This window comes from Dysidea avara, chromosome 9 (genome assembly GCF_963678975.1).
Source record: "Dysidea avara chromosome 9, odDysAvar1.4, whole genome shotgun sequence".
In the NCBI taxonomy this organism is placed as follows: Eukaryota; Metazoa; Porifera; class Demospongiae; order Dictyoceratida; family Dysideidae; genus Dysidea; species Dysidea avara.
Genome location: NC_089280.1, coordinates 29267866 through 29286192, shown reverse-complemented (window position 1 = coordinate 29286192; position 18327 = coordinate 29267866). Strand labels below are relative to the sequence as shown.

General features: G+C 38.5%; 1 protein-coding gene across 1 annotated transcript in view; it reads right to left on the bottom strand.

The window, feature by feature from the left end:
- Positions 1-18327, bottom strand: part of LOC136265612 (intermembrane lipid transfer protein VPS13A-like) — a 53732-nt gene that overhangs the window by 28373 nt on the left and 7032 nt on the right. Inside the window, exons 14-31 of the mRNA XM_066060498.1 lie at positions 17806-17890; positions 15928-15990; positions 15528-15861; positions 14525-14610; positions 14395-14468; positions 13352-13420; positions 13199-13296; positions 13033-13142; positions 12593-12651; positions 12456-12540; positions 11952-12019; positions 11838-11904; positions 10792-10876; positions 10583-10709; positions 10085-10157; positions 9576-9662; positions 9223-9271; positions 6954-7081 (exon numbers count right to left, since the gene is read on the bottom strand). Coding sequence (XP_065916570.1) covers positions 6954-7081; positions 9223-9271; positions 9576-9662; positions 10085-10157; positions 10583-10709; positions 10792-10876; positions 11838-11904; positions 11952-12019; positions 12456-12540; positions 12593-12651; positions 13033-13142; positions 13199-13296; positions 13352-13420; positions 14395-14468; positions 14525-14610; positions 15528-15861; positions 15928-15990; positions 17806-17890 — 1747 coding nt within the window. The remainder of the gene's footprint in view (positions 1-6953; positions 7082-9222; positions 9272-9575; positions 9663-10084; positions 10158-10582; positions 10710-10791; positions 10877-11837; positions 11905-11951; positions 12020-12455; positions 12541-12592; positions 12652-13032; positions 13143-13198; positions 13297-13351; positions 13421-14394; positions 14469-14524; positions 14611-15527; positions 15862-15927; positions 15991-17805; positions 17891-18327) is intronic.

Genomic DNA, 18327 nt, shown 5'->3' with positions numbered 1-18327 from the left:
ATTTAAAATGCAGCTTTGTTCCACAAATATGCTTTTGGTTGGGCTCTAACCTGCACTTATTAACTATTGGTATTTTAGTTTAAGCTAATAAAAAACAAGTTTTACTATACATTTCCTATTTAGTTCAACTTCTGCTAATTAGAGAGAGAAGATTATCTTCTTCCTTCATCCACTTAGTGATGGTATGTAGTGGCTTGATGAACATTGATGTGAAACTGTTGTATAACTGTTGTTGTTGTAATCACGTTGCATTAATTGGTCACAAGCTGTGTCTATGTGTGTCGATGCCAGTGTGCGTGTGTGTGTGTGTGTGTGTGTGTGTGTGTGTGTGTGTGTGTGTGTGTGTGTGTGTGTGTGTGTGTGTGTGTGCGTGTGTCAAAAGATCCAGGATTGATGCCTGGTTATGCCAAATTGGCGAGTTGTTTCCTTGAGCAAGAAACTTTGCTCACATTTCTCCAGTCTACCCAACTGTATACTGTGGAAGCAGCAAACTCACATTACAGATAATGATTCTACAAGGAAACTTACCACTTAAACTCCTTCTATAGTTTAGTACAATACAAAAGAGGCTTAAAACACCGAAGAAAACAGATTTATGCTAAGCAGAGTTTTCTGTGATACGTATACCTGGAAAATTTTCACCAATAGTAAGTTTCACGGTTTTTACGGTTAGTAAAATTACCGTGAAATTTAATCACATGAAAATTTATGTGTGTCCAACTCACTTTATTGATAAATTAGTGTGGCTCCTGGTGCGTGTTAGTGTTGTAGGCATATGTGGATTCTACATATGCTTACAAACAGTATCACACATTTGCAATATTAAAGTGGGCATGGCTCATGAAAGAAGCTGGCCTACTGCAAGACTAGACTATGCCTCACACAGAGATTGCCGCTACTGTGCTACTTGATTCAGATGAGCTGTAGCAATCTGTATGACGCTTGAAGTAAAAATCAAAGCAAATCCTTTGTAGCTGTGTGGTTGAGAATGAAAATCTACGAATCGAGTAACAGTGATCCGTGAAATTAAAAATGTGAAAATCCTAGGCTAAGAGGCATCCGTGAATTTACAACACAAAAATCCTGACTAAGGACATAACCGAGAAATCTACATACCGCGAAAATTTCCAGGTATATAGTATCTGGACACATCTGTTCATTAGCTACAATGTTAGACTCGACTTCCCATAATCAAATTCCTTTACCCATGTTCATAAAATTAAGGGAGCGGTTGTGTTGGTTTGCGTGACTGGTTATCCCACTATTGGCTATTAGCCTGCAATATGCTTGGGAGAGCATAGCAATTCAATTGATTGAAATTGAGATTTGCAATGCTTGAGGTCTTTCTCTCTTAGTGGTTTTTGAAGACCTTATTATCTTCCAAAACGTCAAAGCATATTATGCATGCCATTATCTAATTATGGTAGTGAATTCACACAATATACAATGTCTCAAAGTATACAATTCACCTGCTACTTTCAGCCACCACATTACCAGTCATGTACATGATCACCAAACATGACCCTTCTATACAAAAAGTGTTTTATACAAAGTAAGTGAAGTCTTGGCAGACTCCTGTAAGTGTTTAAGCGTAAATCAGATGGCTGTAAGTTTGAGGCTGCCCAGTCCAGTCATGGATTTTTTCTCCACGTTTTCTACCATACTTAATATAACAACTTTAAACAGGCTGTAGGACCAGGTGTTCTACACACCTTCAGCACTTGTGCCGTAAAGCCTTCATAAATTAAAAAAAAATGTTATTAAAGATTTCCAGGTATGTATATAGTGGTAGCTATAGCAATATTTATAGTCGACATGAGTATGTGAACAATGGTGGACTTCTTTTCCGTAATATCGTACTTTGAAGTGTGAGAAATACATAGCTGTAATAGTATACAGCCAGTATATGTGACTGGATTTTGGAAAAACGATCCAAATCGCACATTAGAAGTTTACGAGATAAACGGTTTTAAAGAATTGAAGTCAGCATAACTCTCCAAGGATAGCAAGCACGTGTATGAAATTTACACAAAAGATGCATCAATCTGTTACCTTTCAAGCCTCTTCCAGTACTTGTAGCTGCTTGTACAGTTTCCCGCCAAATAAGATAGAAAATCTGAGCAGTTGGAAGAGCGAAGTAGTATCACGAGTGCCCACAAAGGGGTGGAGGCTGTAGGGTGGTGGGGAGGGCAAAAGATAGGCCTCAAAATGGAGGCAGACTACGATTGGAGTCCAGACACGAGATTACAGGGCTGTGCTGGCTCCTTAGTGGCTGATATGTAGCAAAATCTAGAGAGAACACGTCTGGCCAACATTATAAGGCTGTCCACCAGTAAACCACTGATTCCTGCCATGCCAGGTCCTTCACAAGGCCTGAAACCGCCATTTGGGCACTCCACACCACCCAGAAAAGACGTCTATTAAAACCAGCCTCGTGTAGTTTGAGTAGTGCTGAGGGTCAAAACTTGTAGTACGATAGTGTAGCTATCTACTGTTGGTGTTAGTTTGATTTTGCCTGATGTGCGATTTGGTTCGGTTGTGTAAAATCTGGTCACATATCATGGTAAGTGACTGCCTAATGTGTTGATATGGAAAAGAAACTACACAAATGTATGTTACTCCAATATTTTGTAAATTGATACATGTGCGACAGTTTTATCAATACTTATGTAGTTTCCTAGATACTACTATTAGGGTATCTACTGGTGGATATCAGTCAGCTAGCTACAGTAGCTACCTGTTCTGGTAGAGTATGTGATTTTATCCTTTAGGGTAGGTAAAAACAGTGGACCTGGGGAGCATGGACTCGGGACCAGGGGACCCAGTGACCCGCGGGTATCCAAGTACATATTCTTAGAATTTCATACACTTCACAATATTCTATACTTGTACTAGGTACGTCAAAAGTCCTGCATGGCCAATCCACTTTTTCTCCATCACATTATCTCACACAATGTTTAAACCAATTAGAAATCATAAGTGCCTCTGAAATATTAACTGAAGCTGACTGCATTTACAGACCACTTGCCTGCTGTACAATGAGCACACTAGTCTACTATGTTGCTTAGCAACTAAAGTTTAGAAACATCGTGCAACTGCACCATGATGTATGAAGAATGGTTGTCAAGCTGCTGGACTGAAACTAGTCTTGTGCATCTGACTTGTAAAAGTCAGCCACACGAGACTAGACTGAAAATTGATTAGCTAGAAGCTGCTATTTCACCAGAAGATCTGTTTGCACAATGTTTCTAAACTTTAGTAACTAGGCAACATAATACACTTGTATGCTGTACAGTAGGAGAGTGGTCTATTTAGTGCAGACACTATTTCAGAGGCGCTTATAAATTTTAGTTGGTCTGAACATTTCATGACAGGAAAAAATTGGATTGGCCATGTAGTACTCCTCCCAGAGGTATCTAGTACAAGCATAGAATATTGTGAAGTGTTTAAAATTCTAAGAATAATTGGATCCCCACAGATACCTGGGTCCCCTGGTCCACTGTTTATACCTACGTACCCATCAGCCAATATACTTCATAATAATTCTATTTATCTGATTTTCAACTTTATAGTAAATTTTAAGTTCAACTCCCACAGAAAGTTAGTGGTAAGTGTCCAATATAATTATATAGCACAGAGACATGCACTTTAATAAGCTGATACTTCTGTACAAGGTGTAAACAAAACACAAACAAAACACAAACTTTCAAAAGTAACATCAGAAAATCAAGTTTTGTAGTTGAGAAATAATTGTGCTTTAGCAGCTTCAAGTGAAGCTCTGATGATCACATCTGTAATCAACCCCAAGATATTCACCCCAGGATATTTACATACTCCTGTAGGTTACTAAGTACGTATATTGGTAACCTCATTACTTATAAGATAATTTATTTATCTAAGCTAGTGTAAACTGTCCTAGCTGCAACCTGTATATAAATGTCCTACTACACACAGATTCCACTGTATACTGACTGCTTTATTAGTAAACACATGACCAGTGTATATAGGTCTTACAAATTGTGTATTCAGTTATCAAATTGTGTATTCAGTTATCCATTAACACACAGTGTCAAACCATGTTGAGCTATTTGAACTATTTTAAAAGTGATGTGTATACGTATGTCATGTTGTGAGCTTCTTATTCTGATGGAACATGATACTAATTATGTTATTGCTGAGTGTGTTGAACACTTAAGTACATGATATCACGGAAAAGAAGTCCACCATTGTTCACATTCATGTGTTACCAATTGAAAACAATAATCTGGTATACACTCCACATGTCACTTATCAATATAAAAGGTTATACTGTAAGTAGCTGTATATTGCATAATTGTTACGTAAGAATCAACTTGCTTTTTTTTTACTATTAAGGAGAAACTAATGTGTTTATTGTTCTTATACGCAAGTACCGTAGTTAAATTTTCTGGCAGTAGTAATGTAAACACCCCTGTAGCTCTGCACCATGATTCTACTACTTTCAATATGCTATGAGTGAATACGGGTAAAAAAAATTCTGGCAGAATATGAAGAAAATAAAGACGAACTTTGAAGGTGCATAACTCAGTGATGGCTGGGCAAATTCAACTCAAATTTGGAATAGGAGGTGCCCTACCCCGAGGGAGTTTCCAAAGCAAAACTGGTTAATTCCGTTCAGGCACTATTAAGCTACGAATGCATGAAAACTTGGTACCTGTAAAATACACACTTGTCTGTCGCATGTCCGCACTAGCTGTACTTGGCCGCAAGACACACTATCATGTGTCTTGATTACTACACCTTACCAACTGTTCATATTCTGAACTCATAGTCTTATATATGCAATTCTAATTGAATAATGCATTATGACAATAACTGATGGTATTACAGAACATTGGGTAATGAGAATGAAATGCCAATAAAATTATGTTGTTACAGTAACACTATGGTGGTAACATTAATGACGTTATTGACGTTGCGTGCCATATAGTATATACTCTGTAAAAGATCAATACATGTAGCCATACAGTGTACAAAGAGTGTAGTTAATATACTCTTTTTGGAACATGTTTCAAATTATAAACTTGTCGAACAAAATATTAGAAAATGTGTATAACAGCAAAGTTGCAATATCCAGGTGGGTGGGTGGGGGGTAGGTTCAAGCCAACATGTAAAAATATTTTTATTAAACGCAGTGACACTACCTGTTGGAAGTACTAGATCGTATCCTATTGTAATTATTTATAATCACTGTTACTGTTGACATGAAAACCATGTCTGCCATGCATCATCATCACAATAAGCCTCATTTCACCATAACATACAGCTGGGTTGTTTCAATAAAAAATCACACCATTGCAGAGCAACAGACAAAGTAGAACTAAATATGTATCGCTCTACTTTTTGTACAGGCACTATTGGCTCATGTGAAATTCTTTCAGTGTTTGCACAATACTATTACGAATTCACATATGCTTGTCCTACACTCTGTCAATGATCATTTCAGAAATTTTAAAGAGTTCTTAAACTAGATTAATTGTGACTTATATGCATTCATGTAAAATACCAGAAGTAATTTTACAACACAAGGACTTCTTTTCCGTATATAACAGAACTAGCAGTAAAGTATCAGGTTATCTGGTCAGCATATAAATAAGCTACACAACTACTGCTAGTTCACATTAACTGATCAACTATACAGTATAGTAGATATGAAGAGTCAACTAGTCATACTGCTCATACTAGTCAGCTACTAATGCTGATCAACACTGTGATAAAACTCCTCCAACAATATGTCCAGTTCAGGAATGAGTGTACTCCAGCCCTGATAACTATTAATAGTTGTTGTGATCTCATTGGGTTTCCATTGAGTAAAGCTCCTTCTGCTGTCTACCAGATGAAGTGTAAGTGTGGAGGTCGTTTTACTACTGCAGACATGTACTGTGATATGGAGGCTGGTGATGAAGGAGGATGGATGGTCATACAGAAAAATGTTAAAGATGGAGTGAATACTTTCAACAATCATGGAGGGAATTTGAGGTAGGGTTTGGAGAATTGACTGACACTAAATTCTGGTATGGACTAATGGCATTGAATTGCTTCATGGAGAAAGGCCAGTGGGAGTTGAGGATTGACTTTCAATTTGAGAATGGAACAAGGTCATATGTTCATTATACCAATTTCAGTATAGGACGTGCTAGTGAAGAGTATCCTATAACCATTGGAGGATTTACCGGCATCACTCCTGCTGATCCTTTTGTGGCCCACCCATTGAATGGGCAAAGATTCAGTACATCTGATAATGACAGAAATAGTGGCAACTGTGCAACTAGTTATGGTAGTGGATGGTGGCACAATAGCTGCTACCAAATCAACCCAAATAGCCAACCACCATATGTACATTTAAATTACAAAGACTACAACATGCTCTCAATGGAGATGAAGATACACCCTCGTGATTGCATCATTCAGTGACTATACTAACTGTTCATTGTGTCAATGTGTTGTACCTCAATAAAGATAATATGTATACACTACCAGTACAATGTGTGACACATCTACAACTTGTAGAATTTGTACCGTATCAAACAATATAATCATGTTACAGATTTACTGGTTATTGTATATGTACAAATTTTGAGGGACATAATTTTTGTGGAATTCATGGTTGCTTAGAATTATTTATCCTTACTTATCAAGACTACGTAAATAACAGATTGTACGTATACAGTATATTATACATGTGCTAAGAATGTTATGGTGTTAATTGGGGGAATGCAAGGTTTCACTACATCTGTATGTTACTCTTTTCATATTGCACAGTGGTACTACACACACACACACGTACACACACACACACACACGTACACACACACTATACACGCACGCACGCACGCACGCACGCACGCACGCACGCACGCACGCACGCACACACACACTACACACACCTACTCACACACACAGAGCATGCTCACTTGTTTGACACTGAGGTTTAGTGATAGTTGAGTAAACACTGTCACTGATTGTGATCTATCAGCTGGTGGGTGGGACTCACTCTCTACAGGAGGTGATTGGCTTTCAGCAAGAGAAACACTTTCAGCATCTGTAAAGGAAGTTGTACAGTGGAATGTCTTCTTCATTATACAGTACGATAGTATAGTAGGGACCACCACCCTCAACCTCAAACCAGCTGCACTTTCCCTGACGACTTTGAGGCAGTGTTGGTTAGGTAAAACTAAGCCCAAACAAGCTTTCACATCGACCTGAAACGCTTTCAAGAAGTTGCTACGGAATTTTAAAAATACGTTAACGGAATTTTCTACTAACTGCTTGACTGACTGATGCCTCCAAACAAGCGTAACTCGATAATGGCTAAGGCTACGGGCTTAATTTTTTACTGTTTGACGTCACTTCGGCCTGAGAGGTGCCTTTTGGCATACCGCAGTATGTACAATGCATTCTTCATGGACTTACCAGTGTCTTCCTTTGTGTCCCATTCATCTTTGCCGATGCTGACAGCCAATTTGGCGGAAGCATGTGATGGCTTCCTTCGTAACATAGCCTTTAGTACTATACTTACATTTTTAAAATTCTTACACATATACAAATATTCAAGTGCAGCCTAAAACAACAAAATAATTAGCATTGCAGCAATTTTGTAACTAACGCATCAGTTATCAAATATTGTATTACAGAATACCTGGATACTAGGGGAGCATCTATTATGCCAGAATAATTTTGGGAATAATAGGTAGTGAAAAGAATTACAGAATAATTGGATGGGAATAATCAGTGCAACAAAGTATAAGTTTTGCTCACAGTGTAATGGAAAAATGTGACCCAGTCTGACAAAACCGGGCTTATCGCCTATTTAAAAGTATCGAGAAATGCCGGTTTTAAGTATTTAGTGTGTTGTAGCTCGCCAATGGTTGAAGCTATGTGTACCAAATTTTCACACGTTTTACACCAATTCCTTACCTTCCAGAGCATCCACTGTACAAGTAGCCAACAACTAAGTTTCCTGCCATTTTAGATAGTTTTTAAACCGAGGTTGACTGTATCAGGCGAGCTGCAAATTGGGTGGGAGGCGAGGGCCCTGGAAGGCGGGCAAGATGGTGTTCAAAAATTGAAAAGGAAGGCCAAGGAATGAATTAGGCCAAGTTTTGAGCCATTGAGGTCTCATAACTGGCAAAAATGAAAGGAAATTCACAGCAGAGGTAGTTATTCAATACCACAGAACTGTACAGCCACATACAGTCATTCCCAGGCTGACCACAGTTCCATTAAGGCCCCACACCACACGTACGGATCGCCACTGGGCTCGGGAAAGGAGCCAGCAAAACCAGACCACTCAAGTCTAGCTGATTTTAAATGTGGAATAGGATAGTTTATTCATGTAGCTGTGTGTCCTGAGTGAAAAATCGAATCTGTTGACATGGGCGATAAGACCGGTTTTCTCAGACTGGGTCACAAATCTTCTGGACACATTACAAAAACAATGCAAGCATAAAAACTGTGAAAAGATGATACTCTAATAGAGCAGTCACTTACTTAACTTTGAACCCATAATTCTAACATAGCATTCACTTATATATAAGCCTTACCAATAGACTATATGTACTGCCGAAAGCACTCTAATAACACGTCATATTTTAACATGTTTTAATATGTCACGACGGTGATCTTGATCTAATGTAAAATGTGAATCTCACAAAATAGACCACTTACAGGTACTTCTTCTGCAGCGATAGATTTCTCTCCCTTTATAGAATAATAGCTGGAAAGAAGAGCCGAGTCCGTAGTGTTAGTAGCAAGTTATAACTTGAGCCACATTTGCTGCCTGTACTTTTGTATGGGGTTTGTGATAGTCGTTCACCATCAAAAATTCTTGAGCACGCTATTGATCATTTTTCAGTTAATAAATAGACCACACATATACGTAGTCTTAATTTCAGGAATAATTTTGAGAATAACAAATTGTCAAATGGTACATATTTGATTCACTAACACACAGGTATTCGTCAAATTTTTTAGAGCTATATTCAGGTGGATGAAGCCAACAAAGTGACATATATACAATGTGACATTTCCTTATTTAGAAGAAACAGCAATAGTTCCCAGGGGAGCATGCTTGGGGAACCAGCTTACTCCCTAACAAAGGTTTCAGTACATTAAAGTAGCTATTTGTCTCAACACCGCTATCTTGTTGCACCCATAAATCACACACACTACACAATAGCTCACCTTGTTCCATTGCACCAGTAACAACATTCAGTTTCTCTGCCATCATGATCTAATAAAGTGGTACACAATTATGAAACAAACTAGTTAACCAATTACTAAAAAATGACATGTATGTACATAAACTACAAACGTTAATAATACCACATCTTGATTATTTAGACACTTAGTGAGAAAAAGGGTGGGGTGTGTGTGTGTGTGTGTGTAGTGTACATGCTGTTGCGTGTCTGTGGTGTGCATGTGGTGTGGGTGTGTATGTAGTGTGTGTGCGTATGTAGTGTGTGTGTGTGCGTGTGTAATAAATCACTGTTCTATTAGAGGCTACAGGAGTGTGAAAATCACATGGAGTCTTTTACCTGAACATCATCACTGCCTGTGCTGGCATCAATGAACATGGTAGCATTCTTGAGTGAAGGAGGAGGAATTTGCAATGACAGGAACACCTAAACAAGTAGAAAATGATGAGCTACTGTGACATATGACATTCATCGTGCCATGATAAAACCACTCACTATTTACAATAATGAACACTTCACAATATTTACAGATAATTTAATCATTGCTGGTGCCACATAATATATGTATTCCTCAGCACTCCTACAGAAAGCTTTCAAACGTGATTCCAAACTACCCACTTGCACCTAAATGCATACTCATGAGCAATTCCCATTTTTCACAGTAAATTTATCACTACTAAATCTCTAACAAATGTTTTGATCAAATTCAAGATCAGAATTGCATTAATAAAGTAGCAGCAAAAAATATTCTAGAATTATGTGTTATTTAATTTTGGGAAACTTCAGCCTATTTGGTAAGACACAGATTTCCCTTGAGATACAAAACAGAGTCTGTTTCAACCTCACACCTTCATCAGCTCCTTAAGTCTGGCATCGGTGATGGACAAGTCGAATGATGACAACGCTGCCTCCACCTTCAGGCTATTAATAACATGTAAAATTAATATCATACGTTGAGCAACTTCAGTGACATTGAATACAAGGGTAACATGTACAATGTACCCATCAACAGTATTGGATGATATGACAAATATTTCAATAACTGATTTAAAAAATGATGTATTTAATCAATTCAGACATGAGTATAGGAATTAAAAGTCCACCAGTATACATTCGGGTGTATCCGACTTCCCTTGTTTCACTACTTTTTATGCTAATTTTTCCTTCTATGTACTTGTGTAGTAAAGGGCAACTCTGGAACACAACAACTTCCTATATAGTTATCTCGGTGCCTTAAGCTGTCCACATTTTACCATTTACCACTATGCATCTCACTAGGAACTGCATACAGCTGGGAGTCAGAAATTTGAGACTGAAATATTACAACTCTGTGTAGGTCATCTTACCTGGGTAGGAAGGCATCTTGTTGTAAGATACTTCTTTGTATGGTCAGCTCCACTCCTGCTGGTTTGAGGATGTGTAGTAGTGATGTGGTCATATCCGTGGAAACACGAGCATGTCTCCAGTCTTCTCCTGTAATGTGTGATTGTGGGATGTAGTTTAGTGTGTGTTGTGTGTATGTGTGTGTAGTGTAGTTTATTAGTGTGTGCCTGACCTGGCCTTGCCACCAGTACTTGTATGTCGGTCAGTTTGATGGAGAAGGTGTCATAATAATCTTCCAATTCTTTCGTAGAAGAAGTCTACAGAATGATCAAACTTGTGCAATACACTACATCAATAGTTTTTTCACTTATGGCATATTTGGGAAATTTCAAGTGACCTCAAACCTTATTCAAATGTGTCACTGTATTAAGTACATTCGTACTTTACATTGATACAACCTTTTTCTTCCTAGACAAAACATTTATACTCACACTGTGTGTGTGTGTGTGTGTGTGTGTGTGTGTATGTGTGTGTGTGTGTGTATGTGTGTGTGTGTGGTGTGTGTGTGTGTGTGTGTGTGTGTGTGTGTGTGTGTGTGTGTGTATGTGTGTGTGTGTGTGTATGTGTGTGTGTGTGTGTGTGTGTGTGTGTGTGTGTGTGTGTGTGTGTGTGTGTGTGTGTGTGTGTGTGTGTGTGTGTGTGTGTGTGTGTGTGTGTGTGTGTGTGTGTGTGTGTGTGTGTGTGTGTGTGTGTGTGTGTGTGTGACTGGGTAGCATTGAAAATAGTACCATGATATGCAGTGGTATAGCTACCGTTGAGGCAAGCAAAGAAACTGTCACTATAATAATAAGAACACTGAATTTGAGGGAATTACTGCAAAAGATGGACATACTCTAATAAAGCAGTCGGTTGCTTTGGCCACACCATCGGTGCACCATAACACTATCATGGTATTGTGGTACTATAAACTGAAAGTGCATGAGTGGATGAGTACCTCATCAAAACACTGTAACTGGCTGTTGCTGTATTAAAGCTGTTGACTGCTCTATTAGAGTATTTCTACCTTAACCGCAGCCTCATTTTCCCCATGATGTGTAGTCAGCAGTGGATAATCATTTAGGAGAAAGAACATCCTACCAGTTAATCCCTAACATATACCATGGCTAAACATCACAAAGGTACATCACTCTTGTGATAATTTCATTAATGCTGTGGTGTTACGTGTATAACTTAGTAACCACATTCATCCCTAGTGCGTTCGTTGCATGTTTAACTCACGGTGAATTCTTTGGCACTACTGGAGATTTCAAGGTTGCCAAGATCAACCACCACTACACTGGCAGAACTACACCACAGAATATAAGACACACATGACTACAATCTAGACCATACCTGGAATACACTCCCCCAGCAGGCACAACAATGTAGGGAGACTTCTGTGAAAACTTAAGATCCAGCAACTGTATGGAAGATGTAGAGAGTACAGTGATACACTAATGTATTGTGTACTACACAGCTAGTGAGTATATGCATTATATGTAACAGTGAAACCTCTCTTAACAAACTGTCCGAGTAAGAACAGAATAGAAAAAAGCTCTGGCTCCTGAGTTCATTCATAATTCGCAAGTACCTCTAAAAGAAGAAATTGCTATATCGAAAAATGGGCCAAAGATTCTTAGACTTAAAGTCTACGTACTTTGAAATTCAAAGGTAAGTCATTAATTACGCACAGGGTATACCATTAGGATGTGATCGGTATTGGAGGCATGCTTTAGCCAAGAAAATGTACCAGTCATACGACTAATCTACCTATGCTGTGTTTTATACAGTGTTGAATTTAACTAATACTAGCTGTAATTTGGCTATTGTTTGCAGTTAGCCTTATTTCACATATACCTTTCTCTTCTTTAACGCATAATCAAGGCCAGCTTTGGTCTGTGTTCGTAGCTCCTCTACTGTTGCCATGGTAGCAGCTGTAAGCCTGACAAATGGGAGGGAAATATGATGACACTCACAAACTGAAAGTGACTCACTCTTGAAAGTGGATCACCTTCTGCACCAGGAACATTCCAATGATGTTATCAACTGTCTCCTACATGGAGTGATGAGTAAGGTGTGCTAGTAATTGGGGTGTGCTATTGATTGAGATGTATGTGTTACTGTAGTTACTGGGTATCCGGCCCTTATATAGCACACACACACACACGCACACACAACACACACACACGTACACACAATAAAAGCTAATGCATGTCCTCCAAAATGATATAATATTATTACATAGAGTAATACCAGCACTGTACATTCCAATGAAAATATTTTTAGCACTGTACAAAGAGGCATACAGGTATTGGTGACTATTCTATTGACAAATGGTATTGAGTGTTCTATTAGGGTACTACATAAAAGGGACAAACTGTAGTCACACAAAATCTGTCTGGATGAAAAAATAACAAGCCCCAAGGCAACTTACAGCATCGTAGATAATCTCCAGAGGGTTGAGAGAAGCAAATAACATGAAATCCGTGGCCATTCCCAGAGGGTTCATGTCAAATTGTATTGCAACCAATGGGGAGATGTCACCTGTAGGATGACATCATTATGATGTAACCTTATCATATCTGATATAAAATGATTACCAGTCTCTTCTCTTGTCTCTGGTGTTGATATGATGACAGTATCATGTGATTCACGAGACACACCCATTGCAGACAGACTGCCAATTTCACCATGAACACTGTAGAAGGGATACAGTTGGATACTACAAATGGAATTTGTGTCATATAACTGACGTTACTCCATTCCCTGTTGGCCTGTGTACAATCCGAGCTGAAATATTTCTCGTTTCTACATGTGCTATCCTATAGGAAGTTGTGTTAGAGGAATGACACACACATATACACATGCAATGCACACACTACACACCACACACACACTACACTGAACACACACACAAAGCAAAATTTTTAGCTGCCATATACAATATCACGCCTACAGAGTAGACCACCTGTGCACTACTCTTACAAGTCAGTATATTCCTGGGGTAGGACTAGCAATCCGCAGCAGACTGTGCCATGTCTCACAGGTTGCACTCAAAGTCCAACTTGAGCTTCACCAGTTACCATAAATTGTCAAGTGATTGTAATTCTTCCCTACAATGATGTATGAACTTTTGGTTTGAACTAATCAATAGAATAGTCGTTAAGTCTCTTAGAGCTCCAAATTTACATTGTCTCAGGTAAGTGAGCATTGTGTTAGACGTACGTAAGTGAAATCGCAAAGCCTTTCAAATGCCAAATATTGGCATGAGGTACCTACTGTTGGCACTTGGCCTGTGCTTCAGTTATTGATCAATTTCGGCAGACTGTGTGAATTCTCTGGTACCTTGTTGGTTGTTTGTTAAATTTTTATTGGGATATACAGTCCTTGGATAACTCCGTTTCACAGAAGTTTTGTGAAGATGAGGCCAGCTGTTCGAGAGATATTCAGGTTAGACCAAAAGCATACTTGTTTCCAATACAAAATTATTTTTTACGCAACTTCATGGTTAGCCAGTATAGCTTGTAGAACACTTTAATTGTGGACAATAATTACTGAATGAAAATGATTGCAAGAAATGTTTTAGAGGATACAACAGCCCACAGAGTTACTGGGTAGCCTCTATATACTCTGTAGTCTGTAACAGGTGCCAATAATTTGTATCTGCCGATAATTGGCAACTTTAGACATGCACAGTTGGCACCTTCCCACCTAACGCTAGAACCCAATTAAACAGTACTGGAGCTCACTCGTACACTGTCAAGCTAGTACACATACACAAATATTAACAACATACTTTTTGCTCTTAGCATCATCAATTAATGTCAGAGTCAAAGACTTCAACTTAACATCAACCTTCTCAGCTATATACTGCACAAGACAGCATTGTATTGTAGTGTGTGAGCGAGCATAAGAAGATGACAAACCTCACGAGAGTACTCCTCCGCTGCACCGCTCTCAGTGTAGCCGATTGCTTCAAACAACTTCTCGCGTTCAATTGCTAACTGTTCAGCTGCAAATGGAAATAAACTTTACAATTCAAACATCTTTATTAAATAGAATACTGTCCTCAAACACTAAAAAATCACACATACCCATTTGAACACAGAACACCGGGCAATAAACAACTTGCATTACTCTTAATTTGAACACAGAGTTGGTGGTAAAATAGTCTGATTGGATAGTCAAGTTGCTTTCATATTTCTGGAGTTTGGGTTAATCCAAAGGGAGTACACCATTGGTTAGCTGAACACCAAAAGTGACTGCTCAATTAGAGTATTTTAGTAATAGTGTAAATGTATGTTCTATTAGAGTAATTGAGTGGAGCTCTGTACTGTATACTGCATTTACTTGCCGTGGTGATTATTACTTTAGTTCTTAAAATCGATGTGGTGACTATTTGACCACTACTCGATGCTTGAAAACAATGTTGAAGTTTGTATTTTCAAAATTGATAGTGGCATTACTTAAGTGAGCTACTACTGAAGGTGTGGTTGGTGTTTAACCAAGTAAATACGGTATTGTCTACAGACTTCAATATACTGAGACAGATTCACCTACAAATGTGTACTGGAACAATGGTGTTCATATAACCGAGGGCCTTCTGTACTACAGACTAACAGACTAGACTTGAAATGGATTTACTCATTCTACCAAGATTACAAACAATAGACCCTCACAGAGCTGTATTTAAGGGCCAGTGTCTTGGCTTTATGCGCGTCCTCAAGTGACCACATTAACAGGTCTTAGGATACCAAATGTATACATGCCATTGATGCCAGTGTTGCACACTCACCCACCCACCAATATGCATGTACATACACACAATTACACACACACAAACTGCACACACACACAGACACACACACGCACGCACACACACACACACACACGTACACACAACACACACACACACACACACACACACACCAGTGATATTGTCTTCTCTAGTTTCCTTAGTAGTTTTGCTCTCCTTAGCAGCAGTAGCAGATTTTGTATCACTGGCGGGAGGTGAAGATACTTTAGTCTCATGACTGGTCTCTTCCCCAGTGGGATCACCATGTTTCAGTCTGCCTTTTAGACGAGAAAAGAAACCACCTGTCTTCTTCTTTTCTGATTCATGAGTTAACTGCACACGTTCACTTCCACTTTGTTTGGCTGCTTGTTGCTTCTGCTTCTGCAGCTGTTTCTCAGCCTTTGCCTCTGCTTTCGCTTCTTCCTGGACTGCCTTCTTCGCCATTTTCCTGATTGACTTGTGTCTCTTCTACACAAACACAGGCAGAGTAACAATCACTACTGCTGGGAATGACACTTCAATGTATATAATTACCTGGTTGAGTGCTTGCTGTCGGCACAACAGGATGTTAAACAATTCCAGCTCCTCTTCCATGCCCTGAGGGTGACAACAAACAGTTACTAAACATGGAAATTCTACCATAACTGATTGTATCACATCCTAAAAGTCACTACACATTGAATGTTAGTTTGTTAGCACACAAAAACTTAACTTACTTAGTAGATGAAGTTAACATACACATTCCATTATATATGCTTGCTATTGTCTGATTGAGTCGGTCAAATTATGGGCTAAATGTTTAGCTTCACTAAGTAGTTGGGCTTGTTTGTATTATTGTTGTTAAAGCAGACTGATGACCCTAAGGCAATATTTGATAAGACAATGTAGCACTCTGTTGGTCCAATATGTGAACACAAAATATCTCATATGCAGTGGTATACATACTACTGGTAGCTGGATCAGGTTGGCTAAGAGTGTTATCAAACCACGCTGGTTAGGGGGAACAATGCCTGCCATTGCAGTTAACTAACTACACAGGCAGAACACTGCATATCATACAGTACGATAGTACTGTGTATAGTAGGGGTTGGTAAGAAATCACATGGTTTCGTGGATTTTCACACCTTAAAAAAACGGCCTTGCAAAAAGTTTTACACGAAAAAACCACCTGGAATACATTAGTACTGCTGTAATGACGCTGTACCTTGTTTAAACGAAGCGAAAAGTCAAATACTGCGATGTACAGTGAGTTTTTAAAATTTCAAAATTCACCTGGATTTTGTCTGCCTGCCTGCTGTAAGACCCGGTTACGCTAGGTGTACAGTTCCGGAAATTTCAGACAGCCAAGGTAAAGACGGCGGATTCACGAATCTGCTGTTCTGATTACGTTTTGTCCACTGCACCGTTTACTTTCATCATTCATTAAGGATAATTAATAGTTGCTGTGCTTAATAGCTGTGGCACACGTCACAACCTATACATGTGATTTTAACGAAGTGTGAGTATGTGTGCGTAAGACGATAGTGAATGGGTGCGATACCCAAGGAGTTTTCTCTAGCATTTATTAATGCTGGTAAGTCGTTTTATATGGTCTTGATTACCAGTTTAGCTTTTTGTGAGGTAGCTAATAATGTCTTTGAGGGGTGGAACCACCTCGGGATTCAGACTTCTAAAAGCGAGGGTTCCACTCTTAATGGTGGGCTCTCCAGCAATGTTTTACTGTAAAATTATCAACATTTAGGCCATTAGAAATGCAGTTGAAGCCTTTAACAGTTGCTGTAATAGCTTTACAGGACAAAGCGATAATTATTTTTAGAGACGCTTATTGCGTACGAAGGTAAAAGATAGCTGCTTGAAGTGATATTTATACTGTGGAAAACAAAAAAACGATAATATAGCTAGCTAGCTAGACAAAAAAAGTAAACAAACTAGCTATTTAAAAAAATAAAAATTTCAAAAGGAAGTAGGGATTACGCTACAAAAAATAAGGAAACAAGCTGAAAAATGTTACAGCTGAAAAGAGAAATGATCCAGTAGTAAAAAGTAAGGAAACAAGATTAGACGACTACTTGCTAAAACGAGACACATTTAATCCCTACTTTTGGCTAATCTGATGGTCTCATTCCAAGATGCTAGCCAATAGTAGGCATTACAGTGTGTCTCATTTTAGCAAGTACTCGTCTAATCTTGTTTCCTTACTTTTTACTGCTGGATCATTTCTCATTTCAGCTGTAACATTTTTGAACTTGTTTCCTTACTTTTTGTAGCATGTATATTATACCAATCCCTACTTCCTTTTAAAATTTATATTTTTTAAAATAACTAGTACATTTACAATTGGTATAATATACCAATCCAATACAGATACAGAACAGCAATGAGTGTAGTGGATGCTGGTACAGTACAGTGTACCTCTAGTTCTTTAATAAGTGATGAAGATGTGCTGATACTTGTGATCTTGTCCAAGTACTTCGCAGTATATGCTTTACACAGATCCCTATAAACACAATAACACAAAATTGTGTAACAACAATATGGAAATAGAAAAGGCTAATTTAAATCCCACAATTTAACACCACAAGTTTACTGGATATATGTGACTATATCATACAGTACAAAAGTACTGCATAGTAGGTAGGGATGTGATGATTCAGCACACTTATTCTTGCAATAAAATATTGATCAGAAACCAGCCTCACATCACAATACAGTAGATCCTAGAGTTAGTGTGTTCAGGTTTAAGGATGATTTATATACAGGGCTCCATTCAAATACTATAACAGGATTCACAAATAATTGAACAGGAAGTTTGACATTTTGGTGTTCGGACAACTGAACATCCATTGCATCTTTAGAGTGTCTTGGGTAGGTCTAGACCATAGACCCCAGATGTATAACTAATATATAGTCTCTCATTCCCTCTCATCACTCCAC